Genomic DNA, 15,618 nt, shown 5'->3' with positions numbered 1-15,618 from the left:
TTACTTTGCAAGATATTCTCATCTCCAGCCTCTGCTTTTGCACAGGGTATGGCCCATATTTAGAATGCTTTATCAGGTCTCATCTCTGTCTCTTGTTCTACCTCCCTTCAAGGCTTGGCTTGTGTCCAATCTTACAAAAGGCCTTCCCTGATCAAGCCAATTACTAGTAATTCTGCCGCAAAATTACTTGGTATTTTATGTTTTATATTTGCTTAATATACCTATTTTTCCCCAGTAGAATGCAAGTTTTTGATGGCAGACTACTTTTATTTGTATCCTCAGCATCTACTACATATTGAGGTATAAAAAACACATTGAATCAGATATTAATATAGTCTAAGCTGATATTTGATACAGTATTGATTTGATAACTAAATATGATTCAAAGGGAAGGGGTTTATCTGCCTTTCATGACTTGAGTTCAAATCCTTTATGACATTATCTGTGTAATCCTGGCTAAATACTTAATCTTTCTGAAGTAGTTTCCTCCTGTAAAATGAGGGGATTGTTGTACTATATGTTTGTTATGATCTCTTGTGACTCTAAATATGTTCTAGATTTGTTTTTATTTTAACCAAGTTTTTATTAATGTCATTTTTTTAGCTCATAATTTTCCCTGATATCTCTCCTTGTCCCATAAATATTCCATGTAACTTTTTTTTTGGTTGAGGCAATTGGGGTTAAGTAACTTGCCAAGGGTCACACAGCTAGGATGTGTTAAGTGTCTGAGTCCAGATTTGAACTCAGGTCCTCTTGATTTCAAGGCTGGTGCTCTTTCCACTGTCCACCTAGCTGCCCCCATATAACATTTTTTAAAGGAAAAAAAAAAGGCCAATTGATTAATATATGGAAAAAATATGAAAACGTATACAGCATACCAGACTTTATGGACCTCCTACATCTACCTAGGGGTGAAGGTATTTTCTCTTTTTGGAGATTTACTTGTTCTTTGTAATTTTGCAACATTCACTTTTGACTTATGTGATTGTTCTTCTATTTGCATTTTGTAATTGTGCATATTGTTTTATTGCCTATTTACTTCCCTGAATCAGATCACGAAAATCCTTACTTCTTTCTAACAAGTTAGTAACCTCAATAGCATTTGTTTATCCATTTCTTAATCTTTGAGAATCTCCATTGTTTACAACTTTGCTGTTACAAAAATTGTTGCTGCAAATATTCTGGTATATGTGGGGTTATTTTTCTTGGCAAGACACCCTAAAGGAAAGATGGGAGTCCCAGTATGAGACTTCATGGCCTGTATCTGGGGAAGTTAACTCCTTTAGAAAAGAGACCAAACATCCCCAGTAACAGCAAAAATTATCACACAACATAAGCAGGCCAGTCTAGCTGAAGCACTAAAGGAGGAACAGGAGACATGTCAGGCAAAACAAAATGCCACTTGAAAATTTCCCTTCAAGTCCTGATGAAGATAGCTTAAGACTCTGAATCCAAGAACTTTGGGAATAGCAATGGTGTGGTAGACCAGAGTCCTTGGCCAACCTGGTAAGGAACTAGAAATGCACTCTGACAGTTTACTCTTGGCAAGTATTATATACACTCTCACTGAGTACCCAGAAAAAAAAAATTCTTGCCACCAAGATCCTTGGTATTGCCAACAGTTCAATATTAGAAACTGGTATTTTATTTTTTTGATAGTATTTTTTTTCCCTCCCAGTTACATGTGAAGAATTTTACAAGATTTTGAGTTCCAAATTTTCTTTCCTCCCAAACATTCATTTTAATTCCAGTTGTGAAATATGCATCAAAAGGAAAAAAAAACTGAGAATAAGTGAAAAAATAACTTCAATCTATATATAACAGTTCTTTATCTGGATGTGAATAGCATTTCCTATCATGAGTCTTTCTGCCTTGCTGCTGTATCCTGAGGACCATGGGCTTTGTCTTTGCCTTCAGCTGAAACTTGTGTGTTGTCTCCCCCATTAAATTGTGAGCTCCTCAAGATCAGACACTGAACCAAAACTTTATTTTACTTGTATGCCCAGTATTTAACACAGTGCTTTACAATTAGTAAGCTCTCAATAAATACTTCATCCACTCATATCCGTAGCCTTACTGGGGTATAAGCCTAGCAGTGATATTCTCTGGGTTAAAAAAAAAATGGATATTTTTGTCACTTTATTTTAGTTTTTTTTTTCCCCTCCGAAAATGACTACTGATTAGTAGTTCCACTAACAATACATTGGTGTATATTCCAACAACCTCTCTAACATTGAATATTCCCGTGTTTTGTCATCCTGACCAGTTTGTAGACTATGAGGTGAAGCCTTAGGGTTCTCATTTGCATTTATCTTAGTAATTTGGAGCATTTTTTCACGTGGTTGTTAATAGTTTGCAATTCTAAGGATTGTTCATTCATGTCCCTTGATCGCTTTACTTTTTTTAAAATTAAAAATGTTTTTCAATTTACCTTCTCTCCCTTGCTCTCCCCTACCCCTAACCCAACTGAGAAACAAAAACAAAACCCCTTTTAACAAACATGTACTATGGAAGAAAACATTTTTTCATTGACAATGTTCCTACACGCCCATCTCTCCATCTCCCCCCAAATATGTCTCATTCTGTATTCAGTCCTTCAACTTTCTCAGGAGACAACATGTTTTCATCATTTGTCCCCTGGAATTTTTCCTTATGATGATCAGAGTTCCTGAGTTTTTCAGAGTTACTTATTTTGTCCAATAATGTCATCTATATAAATTTTCCTTCATATAATGCTTGCTCCATTCATTTCCCAGGTTTCTCTGAAACTATCCCTTCCATTATTTCTTGTGGTAGCAATAATATTCTATGACATTTATAATGCCATAACTTATTAATCCATTCCCCAGTTGAAAGGTTCCCCATCCCCACTTCAATTTCCAGTTCCTTTTAAGAACTGCCGCCACGTGCATCTGTTTATCCCATCTTCCTTCTAATGCGGTTCATTACTTCATCAGTTTCTTGCGAATTGAGGTTGTTCGTTTCCATCCCTCCGAAGTTAAAACTCCTATTTTAGAATTCAGGATGCTCTAGCCCAGGCTTAACTTCTTCGGGCTAAAGAAGCTGATAAAAGTGAAGGGAGACTTGCAGTTCTCTACAATCAAAACCTTTCCCAAGCTTCCCACTCCCGGGTCCTTTCCAAGAGAACCTCTTGGGACCCGGCGGGATGATGTCATCCGGGGCCAGCAGGGGAGGTATGAGCATATCCGTGGGGAGTGCAGGTACCTAGAGGCGCCATCGGTGACTGGGAGGGCACAGGTGTGTGGCTCCGCTTCTTGCCCACTTTTCTTATGCCCTCTCGGCTCAACGCGCCCTCAACTGAGGAGCGCTCATCCCGGGCCAGCAGTGGGCTCGGAGGCCGGAGCAGCCCGGCCATGAAGGAGCTCCCAGCTGAGCCTAAGGACCAGCAGCTAATGGTGAGTCCGAGCATCGCTCCCTTTCTCCCTCAGCCCCACAGCAGGGCGGCCTGGGTTTTTAGCTCTGTCCCACGTCCCCTCCCTGCTCGCAAAACTGTCCACATTGCCTTTTAAGACCTTTCCAAGGTTTCCAAATCTCGAATCGTCTACTCCCAAAGAGGGCTCTCAAGTATGCTACTCCATCTTCCTCTTTCTTAGCTTTGTTGCCCTCCTCCACAGCTCCTCTACAGGTTTCCCCATCTCTCCACTCTTAGCATTCCAGTTGTTTCTTCTTCTTAAGGGACTTAAACAGATCCCAGCTTGTCGGCTCCATGCTCCGGTTTAGATTGTGCATATTACCTTCCACTACCCGGAGCTACAGCTCTCCGGGAAATTCATCATCTCTTAACAGATAAGGAAATGGGTGGAATATGTTAGGCCAGCCTTCTAAGCACAATTAAGATTGACTTCAGGAACAGGAAAAAAAAATTTACATAGGTGCTCTAGAAATGTAATCATTTCTTCTCTGCGGAGGTGGGGAGGTGAGGTGGAGGATTGGGGAGGCACTTTAAACCAGGAGGGCACAAGAAGAAGTAGGCATAAACACCTGTGCTCTCCCAGAAGTGGAAGAGTTTATTTTTTCATAAAATGTGTGAATTTGAAAACTGATTTTTCTTCTTTCTACAAAGACTTGATTTATTTTTTCTTAGCTGAGATTTCTGTTTTGTTTTTGATTTTTATTTTTCAATAAAGATGTTTGAGTTTAAAGGTTTGTTTGTTTGTTTTTTCCTGAGGGAGAAGTGTCTCATGTCTCATTAACTTCCCAATATTAAAAAAAGGAGTGAAATAGGGGTAAAGAATTTTTAACAACCCTTTATAAAGTATAAAGTGTATATAATTAATCAGAAAGAATTTATTGATAGAATAGTCATCATTTGCAAACCTTTTCCAAAAGACCCTTGAAAGGAAAAATGGAAATTATTTGTAAGAAATATATAATCTTTCTTTCTGTGCAGGTAGCACTTAGGATCCGCCCAATTAATGACACTGAACTGGATGAGGGAGCTACAATCATTGCCCACAAAGTGGGTGATCAGGTGAGAATGGGGATTTGGTACCTTAAGATAGTAACTAGTTATGGTCAAGGCAGTTTTAAAAGTATACTTACTAGAGTCTAGCAACTCCCATATCAGGAATGACTTAGGTGGAATCTAGGAAGTGCAGTATATGGAATGAGTAGAATAGACCCAAAGACCTGAGTTCAAATTTGGTCTCAAACACTTATTAGATGAGTGAATCCAAGTAAGTCACTTAACCTCTTTCTCCTCCATTTCCTCATCTGTAAAATAAGGATGCCCCAGGAGTGTTGTGAAGATAAAATAAAATATTTGTAAAGTTCTTTGTAAATTTTAAAGCATCACATAAATGCTAGTTAACTTGATAGGAAGGCAAATAATATTTTTAAAAGCAACACTATATGAATAAAGACCAAAAAAGTTACAATTATTCTAAATGAATAGGTATGGAACTAATATCCAAGCATCCTTAATTTACTCATTCCAAAAATATGGAGAGTAATATTTTTATTACCTATCTGATATGGTTGATAAGAAGGCTAAATATGATTGTGGAAGTAATGTGTTTAAAAGTACCATAAAATAATAAATTTTATTATTGATGTGTTTGGTATGGTTGTGTTTAAAAAGCTTATAAATGTTGGTTGATGATAATGGTTAATCACCAATACTGGAATTTAGTAATAAAATAGATTGCAAGATAGTGTTCCTGTAAATGGAAGCAATAACATGGACAAAACAATAGTAAAGGATTTCCATATGTTCTAGTCTTTGAATTAACTTTCTAATGGCACTTTCACATTCTGCTTGATTTTATTTCTTTTTATTCATCCTGTCTCCCCTGTCATATTCTTACCCCATTAGGTTAGGGATGATATCTTATCTTTGTGTGTTGTGAAGCAGAAAGAACAATGAATTTGGAGTCAGAGGTTTTCTGTTTAAATCCTAGCCTGACCACTTCCTAGTCACTGCAGATAAATCACATATCACCACATCTAGTTGTTAGTTTCTTCATCTATAAAATGGAAAAGTTGAATTTGGATTATCTCAAAGATCCCTTCCAAGTCAAAACTTTTGGTCCTAGGCATTGAAATAATGAGATTTAGTGATTTTTTTTTTTTTTTTTTTTTTTTTGCTAAGTGAGACCAAGGCATTCTTTATCTTGGGGAAATGAGATTATTTCTGCATCGTAACCAGTCACAAAAATGTAGTGTAACTTTTTTCAATGAACAATAACGCTAATAGCTACCATTTATATAGTACAACATGCCAAGAAGACCCCAAATGAAGTCAGGAACAGTTAGACATGACCAAAATGACTCAATTGAAACAACAATGTGCCAGGTACCATGTTTAAGTACCTTACAATTTTAGTTTCTTTTGATTTTCACAACAACCTTAGAGGTAGGTGTTATTGTTATTTCCACTTTGCAAATATATTTAGCTAGTATCTAAGGTTAAATTTAAATTAAGGTCTTCCTGACTTCAGGTCCAGGGCTCTGTTCTCTGAACCATCTAGCTGTCTTTATTGAGCACTTGGAGTTAATAGTTATAAATGTTAACCTATACATATTTGAGTGTGTGGTATAGAGTGTATATATATTCATTGAAAGAATATTTGACTATCATATATGTGCAGGGTGCTATGCCAGGTTCTACAACATATGTATAACATAGTCCTGCCTTCAAGGAATCCTTGAGACACATACTGTTATATAAATGTGTGTATGGGATACATATAATATAATATGTGTACTAATATTTATATACATATGTATATATATACGTACCTGGATATGTTTATAGTTACATATATATGAGAGGGAAGGGAAGGGGGAGAGAGACAGAGAGACTGAGACAAAGAGAGAGACAGAGAGAAGGGGGAAAGACAGAGAGAAAGAAGGAAGGGGAGGGAGAGGGAATTTGTAGCATCTAATACATATATATATATATGGGCTGGGGTGGGAAGAGTTCAAAAAAATTGATTATAATATCACTTGAGGTTTACAAAGTACTTCAAAAACTATCTCATAAGACAGTGCAAATATCTTTATTTCTATTTTACAGATAAAGAAACTAACTAAAGCTCAGACAAATTAACTAATGGGCTTTTTGACCTTTTTGAAAAAGCTGGAGCTAAGGATTCCCAGCTTCAGGTCTTTTTCACAATATCCTTCAAACTCTAAATCAGCATCAAAGAAGGAGGGTAATAATGCCTCCTGGTGAAATTTTGCTTAATGATATTAAATTCTAAGAAGCTATTTTGTTCATAATAATTTTTTAGAGATACTCTTGTAAGTGTACTTGATTTTTTTTTTTTTTTTTTTTTTACCAAATTATAGAGTATGTCTGTATGCAATATGGGCCACATTGTGTTTATATAATGCATGCACAAATAGTTGTTATATAAGGATGGAATCCAGCTGAAATCATTCTTAACTGAATTCAGAATAAAAAGGACTTAATTTACCTACAAGGAAGATCTGTCTGACAATAAGCGTTGCTAAGCACTGAAATGAATTGTACATAATCTAAAGTGGCTTCTCTGGTGATCTTTAAGAACAAAAGAAACACCTTTTTGCCTGTCAGCTGGGCAGCCTGACCCTTAGAGGCCCCTTATAGCCAGCTTGTGCTTCATGCTTTTGTAATGAAAAGATTTTGTGACATCTCGCTGCAAATGGAAGCACACACTTTTGGCATTTTAAGTTCAAGGTCTGAATTGTTAAAACTCCTTTGTCTTCCTATGGCTTGTTTGAATACATTGCCTCCCTCTTAGTCTATAAAACTTTAGACTTTTTCTAACTTTCATTTTATTTTTATTTTATCCTTAGAACTATTATTTAAATCTTTTAGGAAGAGATTTTGTTAATCACTATATCTTTTAGTCCAGGGGTTCTTAATTTGGGGTTTATGAATAGATTTCAGGGGAGCCCTGAATTTGGATAGGAAAAAAATTATACCTTTATTTTCAGTAATTGTTAACTGACATTTAGCAAACCTTGTCGAAGGCAACAAACATAATTCTCAGAAAGGTAAGTTTCATCAATCTGCCAAAGGGGTCCAGGATGTCAAAAAAAATCGAGCCCCTACTTTAGCTTGTAAGACATATCAGTAGGCAGAAAATAAATACTGTTTGTAGTTGAAAGGGCACTAGATTTGGAATCAGAAGCTACTGAATAGAATCCCAGATCTTCCATTTACCACCTGTTCACTTTGGGCAAGTCACTTAAAAATAACAACATGATAGTTTTGTTGAGGTCTAGATTTGAGGTGAAATTAGGGTTTAGTTGAGGTCTAGTGGCAGGGTTGGGGTACAGGGAGTCAAGCAAAGCTCCCTTGCAACCCCGCCTTGGATTCGGCGCACAGATATGGCAGTAAATGAGGTCTAGTAGCGGTCCGAGTCCCCAATAAAAGCATTTATTGGTCCGAGAGCTAGATTGATGAAAGAGGTTTATTATTGGGTAAGCAAAGTTAAAGTATAGATGAAGGTAGACATAAGGAGGGCACCGGACAGAGGGTCCTCACATGGCTAGCATGTTTGGAATCTCTACAAAGAGGGGGTCCCAGCATCATCCTTTTATAATAGGAGACTTAGTTTGAGGGGCTTTTGGATGTAGCCCCAAAGTTGGCTCAGATCTGAATGGGGCTGGGACAGGTCCAGATCTTCTACTGGAATTCAAAGGGACCAGGATTTGTGAGTCAAAGGGTAATTACATTAACTAGAGGGGTTTGGGAATCAAAGATAGGAATCTTTCTCACATCAGTTTTATACACACATATGCATAAACATTTATATTTTCCCCAAGAGTTGCAAAGTGCCTTACATATATTATCTTTTTAAAACTTAATTTTAAAGCTTAAAGTGATCAAAGATCTATTTTCTGTCTCCCTCCTCTTGAGAAAGAATGCAAAAACGAAATCCTTATAACAAATAAATGCCAATTAACTGACTGACAAGTCTACTAAGTCAAACAAAACAAATACTTACAGTTGCTGTGCCCAAAATTATATCTTAGTCTGCACTCCAAGTCTATCACTCTGTCAGGAGGTGAGGAACATGTTTCATTCTGAGTTTTCTGGAATCATGGTTGGTCATTGTTCTTAGGTCTTCCAAAGTTGTCTTTTAAAAAGTGGTGGTTATTACATAATTTTTTTTCTCCTGGTTATTCTGTCACTTCATTCTTGTCAGTTCCTAGAATTTACATAGATTATCTCATTTAATCTATATGACAGTTCTGAGTTACATACTGACCTAGTCACCATTTTACATATCAGCAAATGACTTGCCTAAAGTCACAAAGCTAGTCTGAGGGAGTATTTAAATCTAGGTTTTCCTGACTCAATAAATCATTCTGCTTCTCTTTTCTCTTAACCTTGAGGGGCTTTAATTTTCCATAAATTGAAGGGAGTTGATTAATTGGTCTCTGTGGTCCTTTCTGGGTGTTTCGGTTCCCTGCAAGGAACCTGCTCATCCAAAGTTTCTTTATAAATTACTGTTTCTCTGAAACCAAACTGGTGCCCATCCATTACAAACAAGTCCATTATGCATCAGAAGCAAATTCCATCTAGTAATTTAAGCCAGGGAAGCACCTAGAGAGAAAGTTTGTCTTGATAGAGCATCTATCAGATGGATCTGTGTATTTAATAAACAGCCAATGCATGTAAATGCATCTTGCTGTCAAAAGATATTGTTAATCTGATTTTGCAGGAATTTTAACAAATTCATTTTTGAAAGGCCAAAAGCCTTTAAAATTCATTGTGGTTTTAACACAAGTAGTTTCTTCTTCCACCAAGACATTATGCTTAAATCTAGTATAATTAGATTGTTCTTAGATCACTTAGAAGATGATCTAGTCCAACATGCTTGTATTAGAGATAGAAACTGAACTAGAATGTGACTTGCCCAACTTGCACAACTAATGTGTCCTGGCAAATGTATTCTTGGGGGTCCAAGTCCAAATACACCACAATATCTAATTGTCTCTCCTGAACAATTAAATATGTATTTACTAATACATATTTTATTTACTAATGATTGCATGTATCTCTGTCTTCCCTTTGCAATTAGATAGTAAAGTCCTTATAAAAAGGCAAAGATATGTCTTATCCTTCTGTTCTTTTACCATTCCTACCTTCCCGGCTGCTATTCTTTTTCCGTTTTCCCCATTTGAGAAGCAGTCTTATAGGGGTGAGATACCTGCTTTGAAAACCAAGAAGACCTGTGATTTCTTTGATACTAGGAACTCAAATGTGAAGATATTTGTATTTGTACCAGTAAGGGTCTCCATCTTGTTTGCAATTTATAGTCCTAGTTATCTATAGTATTAAGACTTGTTGCCCTGAAGTCAGGAGGACCTGAGTTCAAATCTACCTCAGTCACTTAACACTTCCTGGCTGTGTGACCCCAGGCAAGTCACTTGTTCAGAGTTTTATAACAAATATATTTCTTTACTTTTTCTGGACCTTTTCAGAATTTGGTTTTTAAATGTATAAAATTACAAAGGAAACCAATTCTATTGAGTCAAAGTTACTAAATATAGGTATATGCATGTATGCACACACACATATATATAAATATATACATACAATACATATTATACCTACATATATTAATATATATATATATATAATATGTATATATGTATGTGCACATATGTATATGTATCTGTATACACACAAAACAAATTTGCAGATCCTAGATTAAGAACCACTAGACTTAGTGATCTCTAAGGCCTCCAAATATAAAAATGAAGAGATTGGACTAGATCAGGGGTTCTTAACTTGGGATCCATGAATTTAAAACAATTTTTGATATCTTTATTTTAATGTATTTTCTCTTATAATCCTATATATATATGTGTATGTAATTTTTTTGGCATTTAAAAACATATTCTGAGAAGAGATCCACAGGGCTTTCCAAGACTCATACAGGGTCCATGACACCAAAAATGGTTATATACCCCTGGAGTAAATGATTTCTAAGGCCACCAACAGCAAAAGTAAAGAGACTGAACCAGACAACCTCTAAGGCTCCTGCCAACCCTAGCATTGTATGCTTCTATGATGTAACTCTGGGCCTACCTGGATGACAGTCCAACTGAGTAAGTGCCTCCTACTACTATGCCAACTGAGCTAATTCTACATTTCTCAGCTGTGGAAACTCCTCTCTTGAGTAAATAGCACGTGGGTTTTATTTTTTATCATTTCTCCCTACTCCCTCCAATAACATAATTCCCTTTGAAGCAGTTCTTTATGAGTTTTTCCAGCCTCCAGAGAACCTAATACACTTTCCTTCATAATTATGTATTTATGCAATAGAGCAGACTATGTCCCAGAGGATGCCCACAAGTCACTTTGCTAAACAAAACTTGTTTCATAATCTTTCAAGTATGAATCTTTTGTTCTTTCTTTTTCTTATCTTTGTCGCCATGGGAGGCCCCATGGAGATCATGCGTACCGCTTTCAAGATTGACTTTGGATATTCCCTGGGTTCTGATTTTATTTGCTTTGGTTAGGTTTCCAATTATCGACTCACAAAATATTCTGCAAATCCTTTTTTCCCTTTTCTCCCAGCCTAACCTTGGTGGCTGATTTAATTTAACAAGTTATTTATTTAAAATTTTTTTTCAAAAATATTTCCCCCCCAAATACATGTAAAAGATAATTTTTGACATTCACTTTTGTAAGATTTTGTGTTCCAAATTTTTCTCCCTCCCCTCCTTTATCTTCTCCAAGATAGCAAGTAATCTGATACAGTTTAATAGGTGCAATTCTAACAAGTAATTTATGGAGAGCCTACTGTGTACAAACTACTAGGCAGATATGGAGAAGACAAATTTGTTTAGTGGCAACATTTGTAGGTGTCAGGGACAGGTCTTACATGTAACTGAGTCAAATATTACCTAAAATATTGTTCCTTCCCCCTTTCTCTCAAAATCTCTCTCTCTCTCTCTGATACCTGAAAGCCTGAAGCATGTGAAGACTTGAACTTGAATCTTGGCTTCTTTTGGAGATGTTTGTGCTCTAACATCTTGCTAAAATATCAACAATCAATCAGTCAATGTTTATTAAGTACCATCTCTAAGTATGTTTCATGGGAGTAATTGTCACTCTATTCCTTGACTGCATCCCACCCCCAAATTCTCTGCAAGCAACAGGCCTTGGGCTGGATCACAAAGCACATGGAGGAAAGTAACGTGAAACAAACCTAGAAAGGGAGATTGAAATCAGATTGTGCAAGACCTTAAAAATCAAATGGAAAAATTTGTAATTTTCTTCTAGAGGCAAGAAAAAGTCATTTCAGTTTCTTGAGCAGGGAAATGGCATGATCAAACCAGTGCTTTAGAAATATTAATTTGGTGTTCATACATGTAACTGAGGGAAAATAAAATGTTATTTAAAAAAGTAGTAATATTGAATTACTTGGTGTCAAAGAGGGGGGTTAGGGGGAAAGGGAGGGAGAAAAAAATTGGAACATAAGGTTTTGTAGGGGTGAATATTGAAAATAAAAAGCTAAAAAATAAAAGATAGTCCTGGAGAAAGAAAATAAATTTAATCCTCCTAATGAACAGTGATATAAATATATTTAAAAGAAAAATCAAGTAACAGAATATGGCAGTCTATTAAAATGTATTCATTATATTCAAAAAAAGAGAAATAATTTGTCTTCTCTGTGGAGGCTGGAATCGAGAGAGGAGAGACTTTTAGCAAAGGAACCAGTTAGGAAGCTCTTGCAATTGACCAGATCAAGTGGAATGATGACTGTGTGTGGAAAAGAGATAGATGCAAGGTAATATTGGAAGTAGAATAAAAAAAAAAATTGACACAAATTCTTTCCCTCTTCAGTATGGCAAAGATTATTTCTGTGGGCCATCATCCACTCCAGTGGGACCATTGGCTACTAATCTAGATTCAGCCTTTGAGGCTCCTCAATCTCTTTCTACCAGTAGCTCAGAGTTCACAAAATCTCTTCCCATGATTCCACTCATTCTAGAATCAGGTTGTTTTGGCACTTGAAAAATTTTCCACCTTATATTAATTATTTCAATTTCTTTTTTTTTTTTTTTTTTTATAAAGATGGTGGTGCTTATGGACCCAGATGAGGATCCAGATGATGCTTTGAGAGCCAATCGTTCTCGTGAAAAGACATTTATATTTGATATCGTTTTCGATCAGCAAGCTTCCCAGGTGAACTTCCTAACACATTTCTTCAGAGATTTCAGATGCCTGATTTCAATTAGGGTCATTTTACTGAAGTGCCAGTTGACCAATCTTTAAAACCTAACTCAAATGCCACTTCCTCCACAAAATCTGATTATTTCATTCCTCCTCTGACTTTGTACTCTGCTTTGTAACTCTTTAATGAATTTCTAACAACTGCAACTGGAGCATGCCTGTCCCCATCTATTAAGGGGCCCCTTTTTCTGGACTCCCTCATACAGTGACTGAAGTGGTACCTAATGAAAGTGGTAAATTGTAAGGGGGCAGACTATCCTGCTCTAATTATGCCAGTTGCATGCCCTCCAAGAAAATATTGATACCAAAGAAAGAAGGGCTCATACTAGCTTGGTTATTAAGAGATTTTATTAGCATTCATTAGGTTGATTTGGTTGTTTAAAGGAGTTTAGTCATAAGAGGCCAGTCATCTTGGGCAATAGTAGGACAAAGTAACTTTGTGGATCCTCACATCAACCCCAGGGCAGGTCAGGTATTGCATAAAAACAGAATAAAGAAGGCAAAGTGCCCGGATGACCCAGGGTCATGTGCAAATTTTCCCATGGCATAGTTGGAGCTCTTCTTGCTGTTTACATTTACTCTGAATCCTAGTGTCCAGCTGTAATGACCTATTAATAGTTTCTTGACATTCTATTTCCTTGTCCAGACCATTGCACTAGTTGTTTCCCAAACTTGGAATATGCCCTGCTACCTTCTGTCTCTGAATTTCCCTGGATTCCTTTAAAACTTAGCTCAAATATTACTTCTGCAAGAGAATTTTTCCAGTTCTCTCCATTCCCCATTCTTCATGTCTTCCTCTTACACATTACCATCATCAATGATGTGTGTGTGTGTATGTTGTTGCCCTTCATTCTTTTTCTTTTTTTAATTTTTTTTTTTTTTGCCCTTTATTCTTAAAGGAAGACCAAAAGGACTTTACTATGTTGAAGTCAAGGTACAATGTCTTTCTGTGTCTGACCAGATCAGATGTTTTTATCTTTATACATCTCACCTTTTTTTTTGCTTCACTTACAGATTCCCACTTCTTTGATGTGGGAATGCCAGGCTGAATAGTCCTTTTCCAGTGTCTTCTATGTCATGAAATCAATTCTGTATATTTCATATATACATACACACATATTTACATATTCTCTCCTCCTTTGAAATATATGCTCTTTATGAGCAAGGATTGTTTTTTGTCTTTTTTTGTATCCCCGTGATTTAGTACAGTACCTGGCACATAATAAGTATTGAAATTCTTTGAACTGATCTGCCTTGGTAGAAGAAATTCCTCAACAGCATCTTCTTGTATCTATGAAATCATGGATCCAATAAAAAAAGTAATATAGTAACTTGTATATTTGTCTTTTATCTGCTTGCTGCTTAAGAAGATCAACGGTACTTTGTTGAAACCTTGGATTTTCCCTAGCTTAGTGCTCTGCACTAAGTAAGTCGTTAATAAATAAATGAATGGTTGCTCTAAAGCCCCATAATCTATCCAACATTTAGATTTGTTAGAGCTACTAGCTTTTCTGTTTTGGTATTTTTGGTGTATTTTTGGTGCCTGGGGCAAATTTCACAAAACCGGACCCAAGTAAGTAGTATGAGTAATCTTTTCAAATTGACTTAGGATAAATTCACTTGAGGTGAAGGAGATAGATAGAAACCCTGGGACACTGGCTCCCAGTAGGCAAAGACCCCAGAAACCCAGGAGGGCCTCAAGGCAGGCAGATGTAGGAAGTTCACTTAGGGTGAAGCAGCCTGAAAGATAGAAGCCCACACCAGCTGGTAGCTTTCTATTTTAATTAATTATTCTTGCTAACTAGGTACTGAGCTCAATTGTTCTTTTTTTCCCCCAAAAAAGTTTATTGGTGGTGGTCTTTTCTTTTTCATTAACATCATCATAATTATAGTTAAGTAGTATTTCAACTCTGTTATTTCTGATTCTAAATTTATAACTCTTTCCACCATGCCACATAAGACATTTTTAATATTCTTTTCAACTGAGCCCTTGCTTAATTTTTTCTATGCTGTTGAAAAGGTAAATGTTATCTAAATCCCCTTTAAATATTAGCATTTTAGGACACTGCTCCTGTGACTCTGGCCTAATCATGGCTCTTGAATATTAATTTTTCAAAAGAACTGAGATCAATTAAGGTCCTTTCCAAGTTCCTAGTAGTAAAACTCTATTATTCTGTATTTAGATATCATCTATGTTTGAGACCAAAAGGCTTTCCAATAATTATCTTCCTTAGAACTCTAAATCAATGATCCCACAGATTAACAAATTTATCCATTTATCACAATTTCACATATGTGGAAACTGAAACAGAGAAGAATTAAGTAGCTTATTCACTGAAAATCAACCACAGAATACTGAATTTCAAGGAAGGCTTATATCTTCAAAGATCATCTAGTCTACTAGTTCTCAAACCTTTTGGTCTCAAACATTCTTGAAAATTATTGAAGACCCTCCCCAAAAGAAGTTTTGTTTGTGCAGGTTATATCTACTGATATTTATTATATTATAAATTAAAACACAATATTATTATGAAAATAGTTTTGATCTTCCAGGCTCTTTTAAAGGGTCTCAGGGACCCCAGGGTTTTCTACCTCACACTGAGAGCCACTGATTTAGTACAGCTCCTTTTTCTTTTCTTTTCTTTTTTTTTTTTCTGAGACAATTGGGGTTAAGTGACTTGCTCAGGATCACACAGCTAGGAAGTGTTAAGTGTTTGAGAACAGATTTGAACTCAGGTCCTCCTGACATCAGGGCTGGTGCTCTATCCACTGCACCAGTTAGGGGCTCCCAGATAATTTATTTTCTAAAAGCCAAAGGGTCTTGTCCAAATAAGCTTGGTATTGGATCTCTGGGTTTAGGAGTATGTACATCTTACTTTATTTTCTTAATTCCAAATTGCTTCCTAGAGTGG

The 15,618-nt window shown here is 36.3% G+C and overlaps 1 protein-coding gene across 1 annotated transcript in view; it reads left to right on the top strand.

The window, feature by feature from the left end:
* LOC100915141 (kinesin-like protein KIF19) overlaps window positions 1-15,618 on the top strand; it is a 100,138-nt gene that overhangs the window by 1,843 nt on the left and 82,677 nt on the right. Inside the window, exons 2-4 of the mRNA XM_023497486.2 lie at window positions 3,202-3,416; window positions 4,412-4,492; window positions 12,548-12,658. Of these exons, the coding sequence (XP_023353254.2) occupies window positions 3,202-3,416; window positions 4,412-4,492; window positions 12,548-12,658 (407 nt within the window). The remainder of the gene's footprint in view (window positions 1-3,201; window positions 3,417-4,411; window positions 4,493-12,547; window positions 12,659-15,618) is intronic.

The sequence above is a fragment of the Sarcophilus harrisii genome, chromosome 1, assembly GCF_902635505.1.
Source record: "Sarcophilus harrisii chromosome 1, mSarHar1.11, whole genome shotgun sequence".
Taxonomy (NCBI): domain Eukaryota; kingdom Metazoa; phylum Chordata; class Mammalia; order Dasyuromorphia; family Dasyuridae; genus Sarcophilus; species Sarcophilus harrisii.
This window is presented reverse-complemented; position numbering and strand designations above follow the sequence as displayed.